At 47.9% G+C, this 21,023-nt stretch overlaps 4 protein-coding genes across 4 annotated transcripts; 2 read left to right on the top strand and 2 right to left on the bottom strand.

Moving 5' to 3' along the window:
- Window positions 1-98: 98 nt before the first annotated feature.
- Window positions 99-608, top strand: F5Y00DRAFT_258237 (uncharacterized protein; the record flags this gene model as incomplete). The annotated part of the gene is made up of 2 exons (XM_048010672.1): window positions 99-182; window positions 231-608. The coding sequence occupies 2 exons, from the start codon at window positions 99-101 to the stop codon at window positions 606-608; spliced, it is 462 nt and encodes a 153-aa protein (XP_047868910.1).
- A 1,375-nt stretch (window positions 609-1,983) lies between these two features.
- On the top strand, window positions 1,984-3,170 carry F5Y00DRAFT_158213 (FK506-binding protein 1B). Its single transcript, XM_048004652.1, has 6 exons — window positions 1,984-2,430; window positions 2,551-2,615; window positions 2,681-2,741; window positions 2,804-2,824; window positions 2,956-2,997; window positions 3,065-3,170. The coding sequence occupies exons 1-6, from the start codon at window positions 2,306-2,308 to the stop codon at window positions 3,090-3,092; spliced, it is 342 nt and encodes a 113-aa protein (XP_047868911.1). The 5' UTR covers window positions 1,984-2,305; the 3' UTR covers window positions 3,093-3,170.
- Window positions 3,171-4,594: 1,424 nt separating this feature from the next.
- F5Y00DRAFT_226527 (P-loop containing nucleoside triphosphate hydrolase protein) lies at window positions 4,595-10,092 on the bottom strand. The gene is made up of 11 exons (XM_048006352.1): window positions 9,864-10,092; window positions 8,324-9,808; window positions 7,490-8,268; window positions 7,027-7,338; window positions 6,575-6,955; window positions 5,973-6,421; window positions 5,849-5,914; window positions 5,561-5,797; window positions 5,044-5,499; window positions 4,817-4,971; window positions 4,595-4,761 (listed from the first exon to the last, which is right to left on the bottom strand). The coding sequence occupies exons 1-11, from the start codon at window positions 9,956-9,958 to the stop codon at window positions 4,653-4,655; spliced, it is 4,524 nt and encodes a 1,507-aa protein (XP_047868912.1). The 5' UTR covers window positions 9,959-10,092; the 3' UTR covers window positions 4,595-4,652.
- A 7,891-nt stretch (window positions 10,093-17,983) lies between these two features.
- On the bottom strand, window positions 17,984-19,249 carry F5Y00DRAFT_251093 (glycoside hydrolase family 76 protein; the record flags this gene model as incomplete). The annotated part of the gene is made up of 2 exons (XM_048009799.1): window positions 17,984-18,889; window positions 19,031-19,249. The coding sequence occupies 2 exons, from the start codon at window positions 19,247-19,249 to the stop codon at window positions 17,984-17,986; spliced, it is 1,125 nt and encodes a 374-aa protein (XP_047868913.1).
- Between the last annotated feature and the right edge of the window lie 1,774 nt (window positions 19,250-21,023).

Consider the following 21,023-nt stretch of genomic DNA (forward strand, 5'->3'; position numbering starts at 1 on the left):
GATCTACTCTGGACGATGCCTTCATATCCCGAGGTAGAGATAGATTAGCTCAACCTCCTTATCTTGATAGTAGGTAGTAGGCCGAGGCCGCGTTGCATATGCCAGATGGAGGTGGAGGAGTGGCGGTAACGTTGACCTTCAGCTTGCCAGAAGGGTCGCAGGGTGCCTCAGAGTGCCTCAAGGTGCCTTGCAAAGCGGCTGGCGGGCCATAGTAACACAAGAGGCTGCAGAAGAAGTTATCAGCTGATCCAGCACGAGCCCAAACCGCGAATTGCGACGAAACCAAGCACGTCTATTCTGTCCCAGTTCCAAGAGACAGGAAAGGAGGCGTATTGAAAACGTCAGAGTTCCCAAGCAAAGCAACACGGCGACTGCAAGCTGCGATCGTCGCCACACCGAGGGATCCTACTCCAGCGAACAAGTCAGAAGCGTCGCATATTGTACAGCCTGACAGCCTGGCAGTTCTCATCCCATGTATGGATCCGTGTATGGACCCTAGCCGAGCTAGGAGATGCTGGAAGCTGCAGGGTCGCCAGATGCGGGCATTAGACGAGACGGTTCGGGTATCTTACAACATGAGATACGCTATAGAACGTGTAGACTGGTAGGGCGTGTAGAACGTGCAGATAGACCCAACTGGCAGAGCGTATAAGAAAGAAGGTAGAAGGAAAGGTGGGAGAATGCAAGTGCCCTGCAAGGATCTATCATAAAGCGATCGACCGCACGCCGACCAACCCCACGGATAGCCCCGCACGAAACCCTAGCACGAAACCCCAAAAGATCTTCAACAAGTTCTTTCCTCGACTATTTTAGGTATTCCAGTGCGGAATTCGTACACAACAGAAGGCACTACCGCCATTATGTCGGTCAATTCCGTACTTTTCTCTTCGGACTTTCCGTCTAAGTACGTAGCTGTGCATGCCGTATTGTTGACGAAAAAATAGAAGCTATAAAACTACCTGATATACACTATGTCCGATATAACACACACGATATGACTGCCTATCTGAGATATATAGTGTTGCTAACCCAGACGAGCACAATTTTTTAATAGGCGCGATATGTACATTAGTAACAGGTAGCTAGCATCTAGATATGTTGGGTAGCAATGAGATTAGTGTGCTCTAGCAGGTGCAAGAACAAATAGTTTCTATACTTGCATATACCTACTTACTAGTTATAAAGTAGCTGCATGTATGAAGTAGATAGGAGGCAGTGTTCAGCACCTAGAACAGTTCCAGCTAAATTCGGTGCTATTGCTATTGCTTATGAAAATGTATGAGATAAAATGAGAAGTTCATACACGCAAGCAGCTTTCCGTATGAAGGATATGTCAATGTATTGTGCGGTTGTCATGTTGATTGACGTAAGGTTCCATCACAACATGTATGCATGCGTACATGTATGTACCCAGGTACTTTGTGACATTCCATCAAGTTAGACCTTTCTGTGTGCCTTGCTGCCTTGTCGGAAAGAATTCATTAAAAGGGGGACAAACTCACATCTTGGGGAAACCTTATTCGCCCGCATGTTCGGGTTTGTTCCTGTCTGTCATACGTTGTTGTAGATCGGGTACCTGGCAACTGGCAACTGGCATGGAACCTACACCAACATCCCATTAAGCATCCACCTTGCACCTTGCACCTACCTACTATTTACAGCTTAGAAGTAATGGAAGCTGGAGACTTTCAATTGTAAAGACCTACATATTTTGGTGAGGGACAGGGTAACAACCTTATGCAATAACGCTAGCTTCCATACATGTAAGAGGTACCAGGTACATGTACGTATACTACTACTTACATTAAGTACATTATGTATATTGACGCCCTATTAAGGTACTTGATGGGCCCTATTACGTGCTTCATCCATGAGACTCAGGCGCTCGAAAAATACTCGTCTTCGTCCTCCCCAGTTTTCACTATTTAAGGTGGACTGCCTCCTCTCTCACCACCCCCCGAGTTTTTCCTGTTTGACGTAGTCCATTCAAGTCAACTCTTATTTATTTGTGGTCTACCTGGATACTCTATACCAAGGTGAGTAAGGGTCGTCCTTGAGCCCCTCCTATTCTTCTACCCCCTTCTACCCACTATAAATACCCTAACTCATAACTATTACCACTACCTTAGGTAATTCTTGAGCCTCTTGGGTACCCACGTCTGCTTTTCTCCGCAGTGATAAAAAACGCTAAAACAGTTCTATCGTAGCTTCGTCAACTCACCAGAGCAATTGACGAAAAAAAGAAAGGAGAAGAAAAAATCTCAAACACATTTTCTTTTCCAACCACAAATTCAACCACATCACCATGGGCGTCACAAAGACTGTCATTCAGGAGGGCACCGGGGCTCAACCTGTTCCCGGCCAGACTGTTACTATCGAATACACTGGCTGGCTCAAGGACACCTCCAAGCCGAATAACAAGGGCACCCAGTGAGTTCAGCAGTGTACCAATGTTTCAATGCCCCGCTACCTGAGATATTTGAATGCTGGCTTGGCATTGACGTCAAGGATAGCTGGAGGCTCATAACAGTCGACTGACCTATGGACCAGATTCGACTCTTCGGTTGGCCGAGGTGACTTCGTCACCAAGATTGGCGTTGGTCAGGTCATCAAGGGTACGCTATCCTCTTCGATTTCAGTTTCTTTTGCATGTAGACACTGATGTCGTATTGCATATTAGGTTGGGATGAGGGTGTTCCCCAGATGAAGGTCGGCGAAAAAGCAACGCTTGACATTACCAGGTACGATATTACCCCCCATCATAACTAGTAGTTAGCATTTAGACTGACCTATATCACTATAGTGACTTCGGCTACGGAGCCAGGTAAGCTCCTCCCGTTCCCTCCCTTGCTCTAATTTTCATTTGCAAAACTGTCAATTTCCACCCTGCTCGTTCCCCTCTCGGCCCCCCCACGGGGCAATTCTTAAGAAACGCGGGGCTGACGAATCTCTCAGAGGCTTCACCGGTCACATTCCCCCCAATGCTGACCTGATCTTGTAAGTACCATAGTCAAAGCGGACATGTTGTCCGAGATCATACCCGATACTAACCTCCGTCTTCCAGCGATGTTCATCTGAAGAAGGTCCAGTAAATTGCCATTAGAGATAGTTCCCTATTATGAGATGGGGATGGACTTTTAGTTCATCCAATCCGGCAATGGGTACGGCATAGGACGGTGGCTCTCGCTTCAGTTAGGTTTCCTTTTTTTCTTGCTGCATGCTGCATGCAGCATGGGCTAGGGCGGCTTCTGTGTGAGAGGCTAGAATCAGACAATCATTGACCACTGAAATCCTCTGTTCGCTTGTGCTCTGTTTCCGTAATACCGTGCCGAGTGTCTGGGACTCGCAGATGGATCAAAGTAGGTACCTTTGCTATCTCCCAGACGCAACTGTATCATATGATCATAAATCCCTTCCAAAATCATCCGTCAAAACCTGTACTAGCCCGAATCGAGGCCACCCGCAGAATCTCTGTTTCACAGCAGACGGGAGGTTGCAATAAAAGTTCGAGTTTGTGACCGAACTTAGCGTGCTGTGCGGTCAGGATATGAATCGACACCCTCTCTTAAAGGGTATGAATTCGATATCTCCAGCAATATCTAACGCGTCTCGTGCAAAGAGCCTAAAATGTCCAAGATCTACAATATAAACGCGCGAGTCGTATACCCAATCACCTGATAAACATATACGACTTGACTTCGCTTAGATAGCTCAGCGCAGAGTGAGGTCGCGCGGTCAGTTACACAATCTGAGACAGGTCTGTGGACAAATCTACATAGGAGAATGCGATCGGCCGACGTTGGTGTCCGCCGTTGTAACACGGTGGCCGCTTCCAGCCGCTTCCATCGCACGGAGAATAGATATAGGAAAGATTAGGCTTGCGGGTTCGTGGTTGCTGTGCATGCGATGTGATGAATATAGATTGATTGCGTAAGAAGAGAAACGAATGAACGTCGTCGTCTCCTTTTTGAGATATTTACCTCAACATCGTTCTGGTTCTGCCCGAGGTCTCATCTGAGACTGTTAAAATAGGCGATGATAGAATTACTTGAGCCAATAGGGCCGGTATAAAGCGGCAAGTTACATTGCTTATCAAATACAGCAGCGGAATGACTTACCGCGCTTCATTTGGTCTTTTGAAACTGTCGAGATAGGTACCGGTCCCAAGAATTTCGATAGTCGGGAGTCTATGTCTAAGACTAACTGTACCCGATTTATCGCGGCCTGACTCTTCCCAACAAGCGTAAAGGAGGGGAGGGGAAGCCCTGAAGTTGCTCATCGAGTCTCGATAGTCAAATTCGACTCTTACACACCGATGCAACCTTGTCATTAATAGTGGTGTGGACTGTATAAAAGTTGCGCCCGAAGTTCCCGGCGTAAATCAAACCGACAATAAGTCAGACCGGAAGAGAGCGGCTTGGCTTTTATAAAACCCTTGTTAAGCGCGGAAGCCCGTGTTGCCACACTTCGACTTCACCTAATCACCCCAAGTTATCCTATAGGAATGAAAGGGGTAGATAACATTTATACCCAGAACTTGTATTTAATACCATTCGTTTATCTATCGGCGTTGCAGCTATTCAAATTTATATATGTCCATCTCTATATTCTGTGTTGACTTAAAAAAAAAAAGAAAAAAAGAAAAAAAAGTCTTAGTCCTTGGCGGTAAGGAACTTCTCCAGATCCTCAAACTCCCCGCTATGCTTCATCATGTCGTAAAATTGTCCCTTGGCCTCGTAGAGCTCTTTCGGGCTTCCAACCCTGAATAATTGGTTAGCTGATATTCTAATTTCATTTTGAAGTGAAAAACACGTACTCAACGGCTGTGCCGGCGCTCATAACTACCACGCGGTCGTAATCGATGATCGTCTTCAGGCGATGTGCGATGGTGACCAGTGTCCTATCCCTCCCGTGCTCGTTCAGTTCTTTCCTCAGGACCTCTTGGATTCCTTGGTCGGTCTCGTAGTCCATCTGTGGTAGGAATATCGGTTAATGCAAGCAGTTAACGGTAAGAGTTAAAGGGGGCAAAGTAAAAACACATACGCTTGCAGTCGCCTCATCTAAGAGCATCAGCTTGCTTTTGCGCACCAAAGCCCTACAGAGCGAGAGTACCTGTCGCTGACCGTGAGAGAAATTCTCTCCTTTAGGTTTCACCGGTGTCGAAAGAGTGATTCCTATGTCACTCGGCACTTCGTCAGAGTAGGTACCATTCATTCCGTTAGAACGGCCGTTGCCGTTTTGCACTTGTTCTCCGTTCTGATGGAATTGGAAAGAAGCGATCCCGCTGCAGTACTGGAGGGCTTTCTCTAGCGTCTCTGGGGGAATCTTGCCTGTTGGGTTTAGATTGGATCTCACGTCTCCGTTAAACAGGACTGCCTCTTGAGGGATGATTGTGAGTGCTTCTCGGAGCTTCCTGCGTGGAAACTTGGTGATATCTACACCGTCGAAGAGTATTTGCCCCGAAACGATATTCGTGAAGCGCAGTAAAGATAAAACCAGCTTCGAGTAGATCCTAAGTTAATACGCCGCCATTTAGATTTTGGGTGTTAGGTAGACTTACAGTGCTCTTTCCAGACCCAGTACGTCCGACGACAGCAACTCGCTCGCCAGCGGCAAATTTGAGGTTAATATTCTTCAAGATTTCCGGCCCATCTACGTCGTATTTAATAGTTACATTACGGAACTCGACCTGTCCGCTGGTCGGCCAGTTCTCAGGCAAGACGGATTCGGGATTGTTGGAGTATTCATCTGGGTTCTCTTCGGGTTTGACAGCGGCGTATTCTCGAACTCGATGGAACTATAACGGTGTTAGTATATGTCCCTCAAGGCACCCCCGAGCTTAACTTACACTCTGCAGCTCGATTTCAAGCTCATTACTTGACCTCACAAGGAATATGATAAGCTGGCTGAGTGTCTGGTTTCTATATTAGCAAGTCAAGTCTGATAAACCTCAAAGTCAAGAACTGCCTTACCGTCGCATTTGTTAACGAAAAGCCGACAAGTCCAGCTGCTACAAGACCTGCTTGGGATACAGCAATAGCACCCGCGGCGACTGTGACCAGGGTGGTCGCCATATCGACCTTAAGCGCCACCCATCGGTTACAATTGTACTGGGCTTCGCAAGCTTTCTCGAACACCCGTAACTTGTCTGCTAGTTGATCACCGAAGATCTGGGGCATGTTTGCGCGAGCGCGGATCACGGCGAGACCAGCTAGACTGTCGGCAAACTGGGCGAACAGAGGCGATTGTGAAGATGCTACCAGCCGCTTGATCGCTACAGAAGTTCTTGTGTACATTTCTCCTGCGGCAATCCCAACGGCGCAACAGGCGGCGGCGGGTAACATGAAGATGGGAAGCACGGAACCGACGGCTGCAATTTGGAAGCCGAGCCGTGTGACCATCTCGACACATAATCGGAGCACTATGTTCAAAAATAATTAGCTTCCAAAGGAGGGATTGCCACAGTAGCAGTATAGATGTATGATTTGCGGGATACTAGAGTGATTGCATATGCAGTGCTAATGCTGCGATAACGGACTGAGAGGTAAATAGGGGCCGACGAAGATTGACTTACTACCGGCCAACGTTGTATCGATGGAGTCCATGTCCCGAGAGAACCGGTTAACAACTCGACCAACAGGCGTTGCCTTATACCAGGAAAGGGGAACACTCATCGTAGCCTTTATAAATGTAGAGTGCAGCGTCCGCGCGGCATACCAACCGCCGTTCTCATATGCGATGTAGGTTAACCCGTTGAAAACGGCGTCTGCAAGACTCCATAACGCGTAGATGCCAAGATAGAATCCAATGTCGTATGCGTCGTCTCTCCCATACGCGTCAACCCAGACCGCAATCCACAGCCCCGTTCCCACAAACGTGGCGGTAGAAAGGGTACTCATTATTATGGCGAGTATAGCGTAGAATGGGTTACCAAAGAGCCGCATGTATTGAAAGACTTAAAGGATATGCTCGTTAGTTCATTTTCACCGCTGGAGGAATATATAGATGGTCGATGGTAATACTCACATTGTAGACGAGCTGTCTGCCCAGTCTTCATGGCCTCCTGCGTTACTTCGTCCAGGTTTCTATCTTGAGAGCTCTTTATGTCACCGTTCGACTTCTTTCCGTTGCCTTCGACTCCGTTGGAAGTAGCCGTTTCTGCGGTCACATCGATATTCCCATCATCAAGATTCGTTGAATTGAGCGTCACGGATTTCCGAACGACGCCAAGATTCTGTTCGATATTCTTGACCGAGCCATTTTCTAAAGTTATTGAGAGGTCCGCCTGAGGCGCAATCCAGGGCATTTGGGTAACAAGCACTACCGTTCTTCCTTTGACTGCAATTTCGATGGTTAGAAGAGCTCAGACTAGAATGAATTTTGGGATTTTATAATATGCCGACAACACCCAAATATTCTTGGTAGGGTGGCCTGCGTTTGGAAATGAGGTTGAAGTGGATTCTATACAAATCTAATAAAATGTACTCACGTAGATCTCCGCAGAAAGCTTCTTCCCACAACAATGCCGAAGTCTTAGAATCTAAAGCGGAAAATACGTCGTCAAGTAAGATCACGGAGGCTTTTGAGTATAGTGCTCGTGCGAGAGCAACTCGGGACTTTTGACCTCCGGATAGGGAGGCCCCGTTCTCGCCGACTTCAGTACCGTCTCGTTCCGGGAACTCGTTAAAGTCGATCGGAAGGCCACAGGCGTTTATCACCCGGTCATATCGTACCTGCTCGAAGGAGCTGTTGAAGAGAATGTTCTCGCGAATCGTCTCGTTCTGCAGCCAAGGACTCTGAGACGCGTAGGCGATATCCTTAGGGCATGTGATTTCGCCGCTCTCAAGAATGGTCTCGCCCAGGATCGACATGAGGAGTGTTGACTTCCCACTTCCGCTCGGGCCCGTTACTACATTTAACCCACCTTCGACAAAATCGATAGAGATATCTTTCAAAGCAAACGATGCATTCTTATTGCGCCTGAAAGTAGCATTGCTGATATGAAGCGGGCCAACTGGATGATAACGCAAGGGTGTGGTGTTATTGAAGTAACGATCTAGACGTTTGATAGAGACGCTTGCAGCGGTGATGCCTCGTGACATTTGAGATGCTTGCGACAGGTTTCGGCGCAGCGTCCGGACTAATGTTATTGCTGTAAAAGCGACATCTGCCGTCAGGGGCTCTTTGCGTGCTAGTACCTGCAAGGCAAATATGAGAACCAGTGATAGGTTAGGGATAGCTTCAGTAAGCTGATTTAGGGCGATGTAACTAACATTCGACCATCAGTACGTCTGAGAGTAGTATCAGGAGAGGCCCGACTTACAGCATATTCAAGGACCATATCTTCTTTTGCTCATCGAACCTAATCTCGTTGACCCGGTTGATAATAGCGTCTTCCCAAGAGAAATATTTGATCGCTTTAATTGAGGCAAGGTACTCTGAAATGGCTGAAATTCTCGAGTCTTGTATTCTCTTCATGTCATGTTGGATACCTACCATACGCCGACCGATTAGAAGCGGGAGCGGTGATAGAAATATCATTACAACAATGCCAACGAGGGCTGACCAGTCTAGCAATTTATACAGTCCCCAGAGAGCTACGATTGACCCAACCGATACTCCGCAGGCTACTAGGACGACATCTCGAGCTCTTATAATGGATTCTATATCAGCACCCATGAGGTTTGCCAAACGTCCTGTCGAAGTAGTACCCTGCTTAATTGTTTCACCTTGGCCCACGGTAGCAATCTCAGCAAACACATCGTCGTCTAATTCCATTGAATCCATTGCTTTATAGTACAACTCTTGCGTCAATGCAGTTCTGACGCGTACAGCTAAACGAGTTGACGTGAAGATGTATTGCTGATAGCACACGGAACGTGACAGTGGACCAACAAACAGGAGTATCAGCCAAACCCAGGGTCGAAATGGGGACTTCTCGGGGTTGGTAAGGAAGCCAAGCAGTTTATACATAGCGTATGGGGCTATGAGCTCGAGAAGGAAAGCCAACGCAACCCAGGTGCTCATAGCGGCAAGTTCCTTAGGTAGGAAGTATGCCAGAGTCCAGAGCGTGGACTTGCCTTTTCGGCGTGCCTCCTTAATCCTAGAAAGGAGAAGCTTCGGGTCGTCATACCATGGGAGTGTAGGAAGCTCGTCTAGAGTCACCTGTCGACGCATACCCCTGAGCATGAGAGGCGTAAGCCATTCGTACGTTACGAAGTACTCTAGCCAGCTGCAGGTCTCTTCGGGAGAGGGTTCTTTAATTGGCATTTCCTCATAAAAATCGAGACTCAACGATGGCGGTATCCATTCTCTTGGTGTAACAAGAGCTACCAAAACAGCAGCAGTCAAAGTTGATACACTACAGATTACTATTGGGCTGATGCTCTTAGAGAAATCCGTATCGATATACGGGAGAAGTTCCTCTACAGCAAGGATGAATAGAGAACCAGTAAGGACGACATTAACGTGGTGGAGGGCAACATGTCTCCACTCTAAATCATTGATCAGTCGCAAAATCCCAAGAATGAAGGCATAGGCCAAGGCGGTAACGTCAGTCCATCGGCCTGCATTCTGGGTAGCGGCAACAATCGTAAAGGCCAGAGAAGCAGCTCGAAAGATCTGGCCGGATAACTCAAACGGTAATGATATTCCATGGACATTCCCTTCAGGTTTGGAAACCTTCGAGTAGGGGCGGTGAAGTAAATATCTGATAATGACAAAGAAGGACGCAACGACGATAGTAAGTTGTAGGTAGCCAGCTTTGGCAAAATGAGAAAGGCTGTGAACCCATTGAAGATCCGAAGCACTAGAGGGGTCAGTCATTGGGGTTTTATCCTCTTACTTATCCGGGGAGAACGTACGTATTCTTTTCATAGGTGCTCTTCGAAGTAAAAAGTGATTGAGAGCGGAAAGGAACCGCGTCCCAACCATAGTCTTTGAAGATGACTTGATCCATGGCTTTTCATGGTAGAGACTCAAGCTTCAGCATCTAGATATGATGAGTCGCGATAAACACTCAATTAATCAACACGAACATTGAGAAGAGTCAACCTGTTATTCGGGTAATTAATACTCGGTACAATACCAACCTATCTGGGTAGGTAGATTGCGTGCTCGGCGATAACTACAGCTAGGATAGGCTCGGAGCCTAGTTCAGAAAGGACCCCTGCCAAGAGGGGGAAAAATTAATCTTAATTGCCTGAAGCTATTCTGATCAGACTACCCTTGCCACGGGCTTCGATATATACCCAGCAAAGCAGATCTACACCGGTATGCCGGCGCCTACGCCTACCTCAGCTATTCGACACCTACATCTAAGGTGGGTTGCAGTTCTTTCACCGACTGAGTCACTCGTCTTAATCCGGGTAGGGTAACGTCCAAAGTGCATATGTATAGCGCAGCATAGTGGAGCGTCAGCAGGATCACCTCATTCGGATACGCCATGAGCTCTTCTTACTAGCCAGGGGAACGATAAGGTAGAATTTGATGAGCGACGAGAGAGGTACACCGACGAGTAAGAAGACGGCGACGGTCAGCAAGCTGGCCTATAGTTATAAGTGATGTTGAGCATGAGACTTGGAAGAATTTGGCTTGGGGTAGTGCAAGCAGTCAATCGGATAGTCTCCGAACCAAACATATTTCCTCATTAGGTATGACTACCAATAGTAGTATTCATAGATTTCCGACTTTGTGAATATGTCTTACATTAGGTGGTAGATATGATTTCGATTAGGAGTCGTGATTGTAGTTGTAAGAATACGGAGTAGATCAGAGATATGAAGATAGTAAAATACAGTGCGTTATTACACTGGCTATTTTATACGTATCTACGGAATATATACCTAGGTACCTACCTTAGGTAGCTAATCTCCTAATGTTAGGTAATCCGTAGAATTAGGTAATCAGATTAAGGTTTCGCAGGGCAGGGATGTTAGGTACCTAGGTACTTATGGAGATACAGTGCCCGGGACCCGGGTATGTATCAGCCACAGGTAGGTAAGGCGTGGCGCGTATCTTTGGCCTGGTTCGAGCTTGTAGCCTTCCATAACTTTTTGCCTTCCGAATATAACATTGACAAAGCGGTAGAACGCGACGATAACATACCTACTACATGTAATATACATGTAATATACCAGTGACTCACCACCGGAATGCTTATAACGACATGAAATGCGAACAATATACTGAATTGTTGCTCGTGTCTACCTCTCGAGGCTTGCGCTAACGTTTGTCTACGACGCTCCCCGACTCGACAATTTCCCATTCTTCTCAGTAGCATCGACATAATGGATGACGACTTCGCCGAGCTCGAGCTTCTGTCGCTCGTGTCAAAGGTTACCTCCGAGCTTCAGAATCACTTGGGCATTTCCGAGAAGACTCTGGCCGAATTTATCATTGCTAAGCGATTAGAATGCAGCAGTTTCTCCGAGTTTAAGAGCGAGTTGGCCAAGTTGGGCGGCGCAAGTTGGCCCGACAGTTTATTCGACAGCGTTGACCGTCTGGTCCGGACTATGCATCCTAAATTCAGAGCCGAGAAGGAAGCAGCAGCAGAAGACCATCAGCCAGTCCGGACCTTCGAGGAGAAAGAGACACTTTTCAAGGGCCTTAGCATTCCCGACAAGGAAGTTAAAGATGGAAATGGAGACGATATCGATGAGACGTTAGCGCTACTGGAAGGGTTGGAAGGTAAAGCTAGAGGTACGCGTTCAGAAAGAGCGTCGAGAAAACGGTCACGTAGCCCTGAGAGGGAAGACGGTACGGACTCGGGACATAAGAGAAAAGAGAGATACCGTTCTAGGGATCGTAAGGATCGTAGAGATCGAGGTTATGACGAGGATAATAATTATAAAAGTAATTTTAGAGAACGAGGAAGCCGAAGAGATGAGCGCGACGAACGTCGATCACACCGCAACGGGGACAAGGAGAGGAGACGGAAATATGACGACGAGGACGACGATGATCGTAGACTCAAGTACGCTCCCGAACCCGAAGTCGACGACTCGCCTGTATTATACAAAGTATACGATGGTCATGTCACTGGTCTCAAGGATTTTGGCGCATTCGTCAATCTACATGGTGTGAAGGGCAAAGTAGACGGAATGGTACATATCTCAAATCTAGTACAAGGCCAAAGAGTCAACCACCCTTCAGATCTCTTGACAAGGGGGCAAGATGTCAAGGTCAAGGTTGTCAAGATTGAGGCGAACCGGATAGGACTATCTATGAAGGACGTCGACCAGGAGACAGGTATGGACCTTGCACCTCAAGCCAGAATACAGTCGGGCGCCAATATGGAGAGTCTTGGTAGTCGGAATGGTGTAGCTCCTCGCAACGACGACAATTTGGCTGCTCTTTCTAATTATACTGGCCCGCCGAGGCCGCATAAAAAGAGGATGACCTCGCCAGAACGATGGGAGATACGACAACTTATCGCTTCGGGCGTGGCCAAAGCTTCGGATTATCCCGATTTGGAAGAAGACTACAATGCTACCTTGAGAGGGGAAGGCGAGATGGAATTAGAAGAGGAAGTTGATATCGAAGTGAGGGAGGAGGAGCCCCCCTTCCTTACCGGTCAAACAAAGCAGTCGCTTGAATTATCGCCGATTAGGGTTGTGAAGGCGCCAGATGGTTCACTAAACCGTGCAGCAATGTCAGGTACCGCACTAGCGAAGGAGCGGAAGGAACTACGGCAACAAGAAGCGGAAGCCGCGCAGGACGATACAAAGGTCGATCTTGCATCTCAATGGCAAGACCCAATGGCAAATCCCGACAATCGAAAATTTGCTAGTGATTTGCGCACTACAAAAACAATCGCCCCCAAACCTGACGCCGTACCTGAATGGAAGAAAGCTGTCGCACCTAAAGATCAATCATTTGGTAGACGAACAACCATGTCTATCAAGCAGCAGAGGGAAAGCCTTCCCGTCTTTGCTTTTCGCAATCAGCTTATCAAAGCTGTGCAAGAGAATCAAATCCTAATTGTCGTAGGCGAGACTGGATCCGGTAAAACTACCCAACTCACTCAGTATCTTGCTGAGGCCGGCTTCACCAACAATGGCATGATTGGTTGCACACAACCGCGTCGCGTCGCAGCCATGTCTGTAGCAAAGCGTGTCGCAGAAGAAGTTGGTTGTCAGCTGGGTCAAGAGGTCGGCTATACCATCCGTTTCGAGGATTGCACGAGCCCAGCCACCAAAATCAAGTACATGACAGATGGTATGTTGGAGCGTGAGATTCTGCTTGACCCCGATCTAAAGCGATATTCGGTCATCATGTTGGATGAGGCTCACGAGCGCACTATCGCGACTGATGTTCTTTTCGCACTTCTCAAGAAGACCGTCAAGCGTCGAAGCGACTTGAAGATCATTGTCACATCGGCTACTCTAGACGCTGACAAGTTCTCGGCCTACTTCAACGAATGCCCCATCTTCACCATTCCCGGTCGCACGTTCCCTGTGGAGATCTTGTATAGCAGAGAACCTGAGTCGGACTACCTCGATGCAGCTCTGGTGACGGTCATGCAAATCCACCTTACGGAACCCCCTGGAGACATCTTGGTTTTCCTTACGGGCTCGGAGGAAATTGACACGGCGGCAGAAATTCTGTACGAACGGATGAAAGCTCTTGGCCCGGGTGTCCCCGAGCTGATTATTCTTCCGGTATACTCAGCACTCCCTAGTGAGATGCAGAGCAGGATTTTTGACCCTGCGCCTCCTGGCTGTAGAAAGGTTGTGATAGCTACCAATATCGCCGAGACCTCTATCACAATCGATCACATCTACTACGTTGTGGACCCCGGCTTCGTCAAGCAGAATGCTTACGATCCAAAGCTTGGCATGGATTCTTTAGTTGTCACGCCTATCTCACAAGCTCAAGCTAACCAACGCGCCGGCCGTGCCGGGCGAACCGGACCTGGCAAATGCTTCAGATTGTATACTGAGGCCGCCTATCAGTCCGAAATGCTTCCGACAACCATTCCGGAGATCCAGCGCCAGAATCTAGCGAATACAATTCTTATGCTCAAGGCCATGGGTATCAATGATCTTCTCCACTTCGATTTTATGGACCCGCCGCCTACAAACACCATGTTGACTGCCTTGGAAGAATTGTATGCTCTGTCAGCGTTGGACGATGAAGGCCTTCTAACTCGGCTTGGCCGTAAGATGGCCGATTTCCCTATGGAACCCGCCTTAGCTAAAGTCCTGATCGCCGCGGTTGATATGGGTTGTTCCGATGAGATGCTCAGCATCGTAGCGATGTTGAATCTCAACGTGTTTTACCGACCGAAGGAAAAGCAAACCCAGGCCGATCAAAAGAAGGCCAAATTCCACGACCCGTCGGGCGATCATCTTACCCTTCTCAACGTCTACAACGCCTGGAAGCAGAGCGGCTTTTCGGCTCCGTGGTGCTTTGAGAATTTCATCCAAGCACGCTCGATGAAGCGAGCTAAAGATGTCCGCGAGCAGATAGCGAAGATAATGCAGCGCTATCGACACCCCATCGCTTCTTGCGGCCGGGATACTCAGAAGGTCAGACAAGCTCTGTGCTCGGGCTTCTTCCGCAACTCAGCAAGAAAAGACCCGCAGGAAGGCTACAAGACTTTGGTCGAGGGTACACCAGTCTACCTACATCCAAGCTCAGCGCTTTTCGGAAAACAGGCAGAGTGGGTGATCTATCACACGCTAGTTCTTACTACAAAGGAGTATATGCATTACACCACGAGCATCGAGCCAAAGTGGCTTGTCCAAGCTGCACCTACGTTCTTCAAGGTTGCGCCTACGGACAAGCTCAGCAAGCGAAAGAAAGCTGAGAGGATCCAGCCGTTGTACAATAAGTACGCAGCAGAAGACGACTGGAGACTCAGCGCACAGCGAAAGGTTGGGCGGTCTGGCGGAGGAGGTGGTACCTGGGGTTAATAGTGGAGGCGCTCTGTGTGCCCTCATTGAAGATGCTCACAAGGCGGATCAAACGGCAGACCAATAGTGTGTTCCCCATAGTCCCATATTCCTTCTTGCTAGCGGCTTCGGAAGGTTGATATTTAGCACATGGGAGTTTGGTGTATTCCGTCCCGCGGCCTTCACCTTGTGTAGTTTTAAGCAAAGCAATAGAAAATTATATTAAATCGCTGTGTTTTCGTTGCACAGACTATTCTGCAGTGTTCCACCGGCGAACACAAACCCGCCTCCCGTCTTTAAATCACCGTTTCTATTAATAAACTAATTCCCTGATACTGTTCGGATGTTGGGGATCCTACAGGCGCCCTTGCGTGGTACAGCCACGTACAGCTCAGGAGAGGCTGACGTATACGTCCGAAACATATCACCATGGCAAACCGGCGGTGTGAAGAATCAGCTGTTTACCCATATATCCCAGTTTGCGGTGTTGGTAGTTTTATTATACTGTTGTTGTCCGGGTGCACCTATCGTGAACCATGATGCTGGGATATATCCGTAAGTACCTACTCATGTAGCTGCCAGGTAACTCATATGTATCTAGATAGTGGCTTGAGTTTAAGTGACGTGGTTAGGTGCCTAGGGAGGCATATGCGTAGTATACTCTTTTGAGGTAGCACGAGATAAATGATGGACGTCTTGGGGGTCGAGGTGTGACAACTGACAACTCAGATACGCACACCTAACATAGGTACTCAATCTCGATCTAATTAAGTAGGCAAAGAACCTAGTCGACGATACGGGTTCACTACTGGCTACGTCGGTGCCGGGTGGAATCTGGGCTCCGGAGTAGATCGGAACGGAGGTAGAAGGGATAGAAGGCAAGTTTTGTTTGGACGGTGCCGCTCTGATCTAGGCACGGCTTTCGAGACCAAGGACTAGAGTATGGTTCAGATGAAGGCTAGATACTACATATACGTTATAAGGGGGCTATTCTTAGTTTAAGAGTTTACATGTAATGATTCTAGATGCCTGTGTAACGATGCTGAGATGCAAACGGCAGTAGTCGAAGAATTCCAAAGAACTCCGGGCCCCGGGGCAACGGAGTTGGATGTTTCAAACGGCATGCTAGTTACTTGATAGAAGATGATGTGTATATAGTTGCCGTGAGACCTGAAGTCTCAGATCTCTAAGCTATCGGCCATCGATCGGCATCGTTACCGAAACGCCACTTACGTACTTACCTTGAAGTCCACGAGGTATTGGAATGCGTGGCTGTCATATTTACCTACCTTTAGCGCGAGCCTCGTGTCCTCCATAAATAGAGGCCATAATATGAAGTGAGACCTACGCCGTCGAGACACTGACTCAGCTACCTACCTCCGGTGAGATTAATTATTCCGAAGAAACACAGACATTACTGACATCTGAGTCCGTATTAACATCTTAGCCATAGCAAAACTAAGAGAGTAAATTTACATGTGATCCTCCCTACATATAGCCCGTATAGAAGCACAAGTTCCTCATCCAGCCAAGGCTCATCCACAATCCTGACTCTCGATAGTAATCAGGGCTCCGGCCCGTCGATATGTCGGGGCTGGCGTGCCGGAGTGGAGGATGCCTCGTAGCTGCGAGAAGTCGTAGATTGACTTCGTATAGTAGTATACGGACATATATGCAGTAATTAAAACACGGCCTTACTCCTAGCTGCACTATCACCAACACCTACCCTTAGCATCATAGGTGCATACATATCACATATACTCACAAACTCACCTACGTAAATATATATTGCACAGCATCGGCACTTTGACGCCCGTCAATATATATAAATTACCTACATACAGTAAGCCACAGATCAAATCAGATCAGACCAGACCAGATCCGTCTTCCCACAGGCCGTGTGCGACAAGTCCTCTATGCATACACTCAGGTAGAGTGAGACGGGTAATAGCGCGGCCCTTGGCTAACGTTCCATCGTGCCAAGGCCTATGCAATCCAGCAACGCGGCGACGGCGTTTCATTTAGAGCGCCTGGAGGACTGCCGAAGCGAGGGCATGACAATGTCGCTGGACCCCTAAGAACACCATCCGTGGTCGCGTGCAGTATGTACATATGAGATGGAGTCGTTGGTGTCTTTGCGTGGCGTAGTATTAGGTCGTATGTATGTATGCATGCATGTATGTATGTATATGTTGTAGACACACCTAACTACCTACCTAACCTACATACATAACGCACGGCATACATACAACAAATGCAGCACGTATGCAGGCACGGGACTTCGAAATTGGGCGTGGGGAAGCGTACCTATGTACGGATTATGTACACTAGCATATAGCGAGCGACATGTGAAATCTCCAACGGACCAGAGCGAATAGGGGATGGGAAAGAAAAGGGAAAAGGAAAAAAGGGTCTCGGGGGGATTTTAACCAGCGCATCCCAATACCACCCACCCCATTCACCCCCCCCCTAACCCCTAACCCCTAACCCAAATCAATATTTCCCGGAATACCGGTATAAATCACTGTTGATCGCGACCCTCCCAATTCCGCGGGGAGGGGTCTTGTGGCTCTCGCCCACGGCCTCCTTGCCCTATTATGACGTCGATCACTCTACTTCAGCCGGTTGGGCGAATTCCCAGAAATGACGCCGATCGCAGTCGTCCCTGGGGCAGCACGGGACAACGGCAATGTTGTGATCGGCCGGGGGACGGACCAGCCTAATTCTGCACGTACATACATACAATAGAAAGCACGCGCCGGCGCCGTACCAAAGCCTTACGTACCCTAACGAGGAAATGACCTTCGCTGAGGAAAGTCATCACTACAATATCATTGGAAGCTTGAATTTAGACCCTTGGAAAGAAAATTATGAATCTTCGTTTAGTTGATTACATAGTACTAACTATACTATTTCTATACTAACTATAGGGAAAGGCACCTAATTTGCGACTGCGGTGCGCAGGTGACTAATACTAATACTACTACTAATAATAATGAATGGTATCTACTAGCATCCCGTGCCAATTATCCTGAACGCCAATTCGCCTATATTCCCCCCATCCCAAGAAGCGGTATGCGAGTGATTCAAGCCACCGCTGCTGCCGCCACCAGAGTGTCGAGAGCAGAGCTTTGCGTACCAGCTGTGGCATTTCCGAAAGGTCCTGCCCAAGTAGTTCCGAGCTGGTTCTTGTCGTTGCGGTTCTTAGCCCAAATCGTATCCGCGTTCGTGAGCAAGAAGTTCTTGATGGGTTCCATAGGCGCGGCCTCTTGCAGGTAGTGCAAGTTGCGCATGAAAACACCCTTGAACTGCGAACCGTCGCTACCGCAGTTCGGTTCGCAGCCCTCGAAGAGAATGCCATCCTTGGATAGCTTAGTAATAGCAGCTGAAGCAATAGTCTGAGCTGTGGTAAGTAGCGATTTGTCACCCGTGGCTTTGGAAAGCTCCACCAATCCACCCAGAATTACCCCCTGGTTGTAAGTCCAGGTTTGCATGCCGTTGTTCTTGCAGTCGTCGGTAAGTCCATCGTTGATCAAATTATCCTTATTAATCAGACCGCTATTCTTGAACCAGTTCCATTGATTTTGGGCGATGTCGAGAAAGTAATCCTTTCGAGAGGGAATCCGGTTCGCAAGGGACGCCGCCACAGCAAGGAACAGCTCATTTGCGATGGCATTGGTGTATGGAGTTACTTTGCTCCAGAAAATACCGCCGCAAGTAGAGTTACCCGCCTTCATATCCTCGAAGATCTCGACTGCGGCTTGGATGTACTGCTGATCTCCAATACCCTGTACACCAACATCGTGGCTGTGGATCATAGCTAACGCCCACCAGCCTTCGTCGTCGTAATAATCGTTAAGAAAATTGTCGAAACCCCTCTTGCCAATCTCTGATCTTTTTGACTTTGGTACTCTAACGTACGTTGATATGGGAAGTCCTATCGGGGACAAAATCTTTGTCGCTTGTACTTGGGTTTTTTGCGCTTGTTCATACTATGGCGCTTAGAATTAGCAATTGGCTAATCGCAAATAATACCGGGCTTTGTTTTCGAATACCATAGCTTGTTTCACGCAATTTAGGCGCCCAGGCAAAGCTAGGGGGGAAGAGATGTGAAAATTTTTGGGTCTACTTACGGTGTTCTGAATGATGTCTGGGATATTCAGGCTGACAGAAGCTGCCGGATCAACGAGCGCAAAGTCGGCCAACACAGTTAAGCAATTGGCACTATTCCACCATCCAGTAGTATCCCAGAGGCCCGTCTCGCGATTGTACCATGATTGCAAAGCTTTTAATCCGTCGACGGTGTGTGCGGCATATGTTGCTTGGTCCGCGCTGTTGAGGTGACTAGACATTAAGAAAATAGCCCTGGAGGCCAGGGAGCCTACGAAAGAAGAGGAAACCATGGCGACGATATTATAGTTAGAAGAAGGATAAGAAGAATACGTTTCGTATGAGGGGCAGAAGCTTTCCAGAAACTTGCCGGCAAAAGAATGACCTTATATAAAAATGTAGGAAAAGACTGAAAAGACTGAGTCGCCACTTGATGGAGTGAAGAGTGAATGTAAACTTGTAAAGTCGATCACAGTCACAGGATATTAAGGGAGAGTAACGAGGATGTGGACCGTGCCATGGAAACAACCCTGGTACGGATCCGTAGAGAGCTCACATATCATCGGTACATAATACGTACATACTCACAACATTACTCACATGAGCCTGCCACGGATCTGACTCTGATCAGACATGTACAAGAGGTAATAATACAAATTCCAGACATGGGTCGTCTCGGCGACCCGTAGATCAGGTTGACAGTATGTAGGGCTGGTAGGACCAGGCAGGACTCTGTGCGAGCCGAGCCAGCGGGCGCGCTTCTTGGATCCCAATGAGGATGATCGCGGCATTGGATGATTGGCGGTGCGTAGGCCACGGCAGACCTTGGTAGACCTTTGGTAAACCTTTGGTAAACCACTGGGTAGACAGTGATAATCGAGGAAAGGGATGAACAAGCAAGGACAAGCTGGGCGCAACTTGCAAGAAATGCCGGGTTAAGCTTGTGGCAGAGGAGTTAAGATCTCCGATAGGGTTGTGTTGTGTTTCAGAACAGGCATGGCATGACTTGTACTAGACTCGTCTGCCCTGCTGCCCCGTGTTGCATGAGCAACTAACTGCAACTAACAGCGATAATAAATCCCGGAGCGGTATGTAGACCGTAGTGATCCACTTAGAAGTCCGCTTAGATCTTGCCGACCCTTTTTTTAGCAGATCTTTCTTTAACGCATCCATCTTTCGAGAAAAAAAAAAAGAATTGCCATATGGTCACAAGAATGCACCGGATAGCTGCAGGCGGCCTCGTGGTCTTTGTGATCCTCGTGGCAGACCAATGCTTGCCATAGCCGCCGAACCTTGGAAAACCAAAAAGAAGAAAAAGACGCTGATAAGTCAAAACTTGTATTGTTGAGAGTTTGGTGGTACGTATCTCAGGGCGTTTAGATGAAACTGGGGTCAACCAGGCTGCATTAATTAAGGTACGGATCTAAGTTATCTAAGTTATGCCAGATAACGGATTTACTTTTATCCAGCTACTTGGCGTTGGCGACGAAACATTGATTTCCCCCTATTCGAGCTGGGCAGGCAGGTACATTACCTAAGTAGTGTCACTTGGAAGAGGCAGTGTCACTTTAACTCGTGTAAGTAAAATACATAGGTGGAACACTTCAATAGTAGCGGCCTATCAGCAAAAGGAGGTTAGCGGTGGAGTACAATACACCGTGGCGGGTCGGGTATTACCTAAACAATTAGTTATGTCTAAACTACCTCCTAGTGTGTGTATTAATAGGTAACCATGTGGAGTTTGCTCCTATTCCGGCTCCGCACCCGATCCGTCCAATTGTACAACAGTAACTCCAAAAGCCACATGCATTTACACATGTCTACACATGTTCCAACATGCATTCATCCTGTACGATGACGGGGGACGGGAATGATGTGTATATCATCTATATCTGTTATATTCCGTACGTGTATGCTATATGTGTGTATGCCTTACGACAGGCAGCATATAAGCACGTATAAGCACATATATGCAGCGGTAGTCATAAGTCCTGATTAAAACCAATATCATTAATA

The sequence above is a fragment of the Daldinia vernicosa genome, assembly GCF_022497035.1.
Source record: "Daldinia vernicosa strain CBS 139.73 unplaced genomic scaffold F5Y00scaffold_5, whole genome shotgun sequence".
Taxonomy (NCBI): domain Eukaryota; kingdom Fungi; phylum Ascomycota; class Sordariomycetes; order Xylariales; family Hypoxylaceae; genus Daldinia; species Daldinia vernicosa.

Excerpts from the sequence above, each read along its gene's own strand:
- F5Y00DRAFT_158213 (XM_048004652.1), top strand. The coding sequence starts at position 2,306 with ATGGGCGTCACAAAGACTGTCATTCAGGAGGGCACCGGGGCTCAACCT. Across the intron at positions 2,616-2,680 it reads CGTTGGTCAGGTCATCAAGG|GTTGGGATGAGGGTGTTCCC; the intron begins GTACGCTATCCT and ends ATTGCATATTAG. Across the intron at positions 2,825-2,955 it reads GACTTCGGCTACGGAGCCAG|AGGCTTCACCGGTCACATTC; the intron begins GTAAGCTCCTCC and ends CGAATCTCTCAG.
- F5Y00DRAFT_226527 (XM_048006352.1), bottom strand. The coding sequence starts at position 9,958 with ATGGATCAAGTCATCTTCAAAGACTATGGTTGGGACGCGGTTCCTTTC. Across the intron at positions 8,269-8,323 it reads ATATGGTCCTTGAATATGCT|TTACATCGCCCTAAATCAGC; the intron begins GTAAGTCGGGCC and ends GTCGAATGTTAG. Across the intron at positions 5,500-5,560 it reads CTGGGTCTGGAAAGAGCACT|CTGGTTTTATCTTTACTGCG; the intron begins GTAAGTCTACCT and ends ATCTACTCGAAG.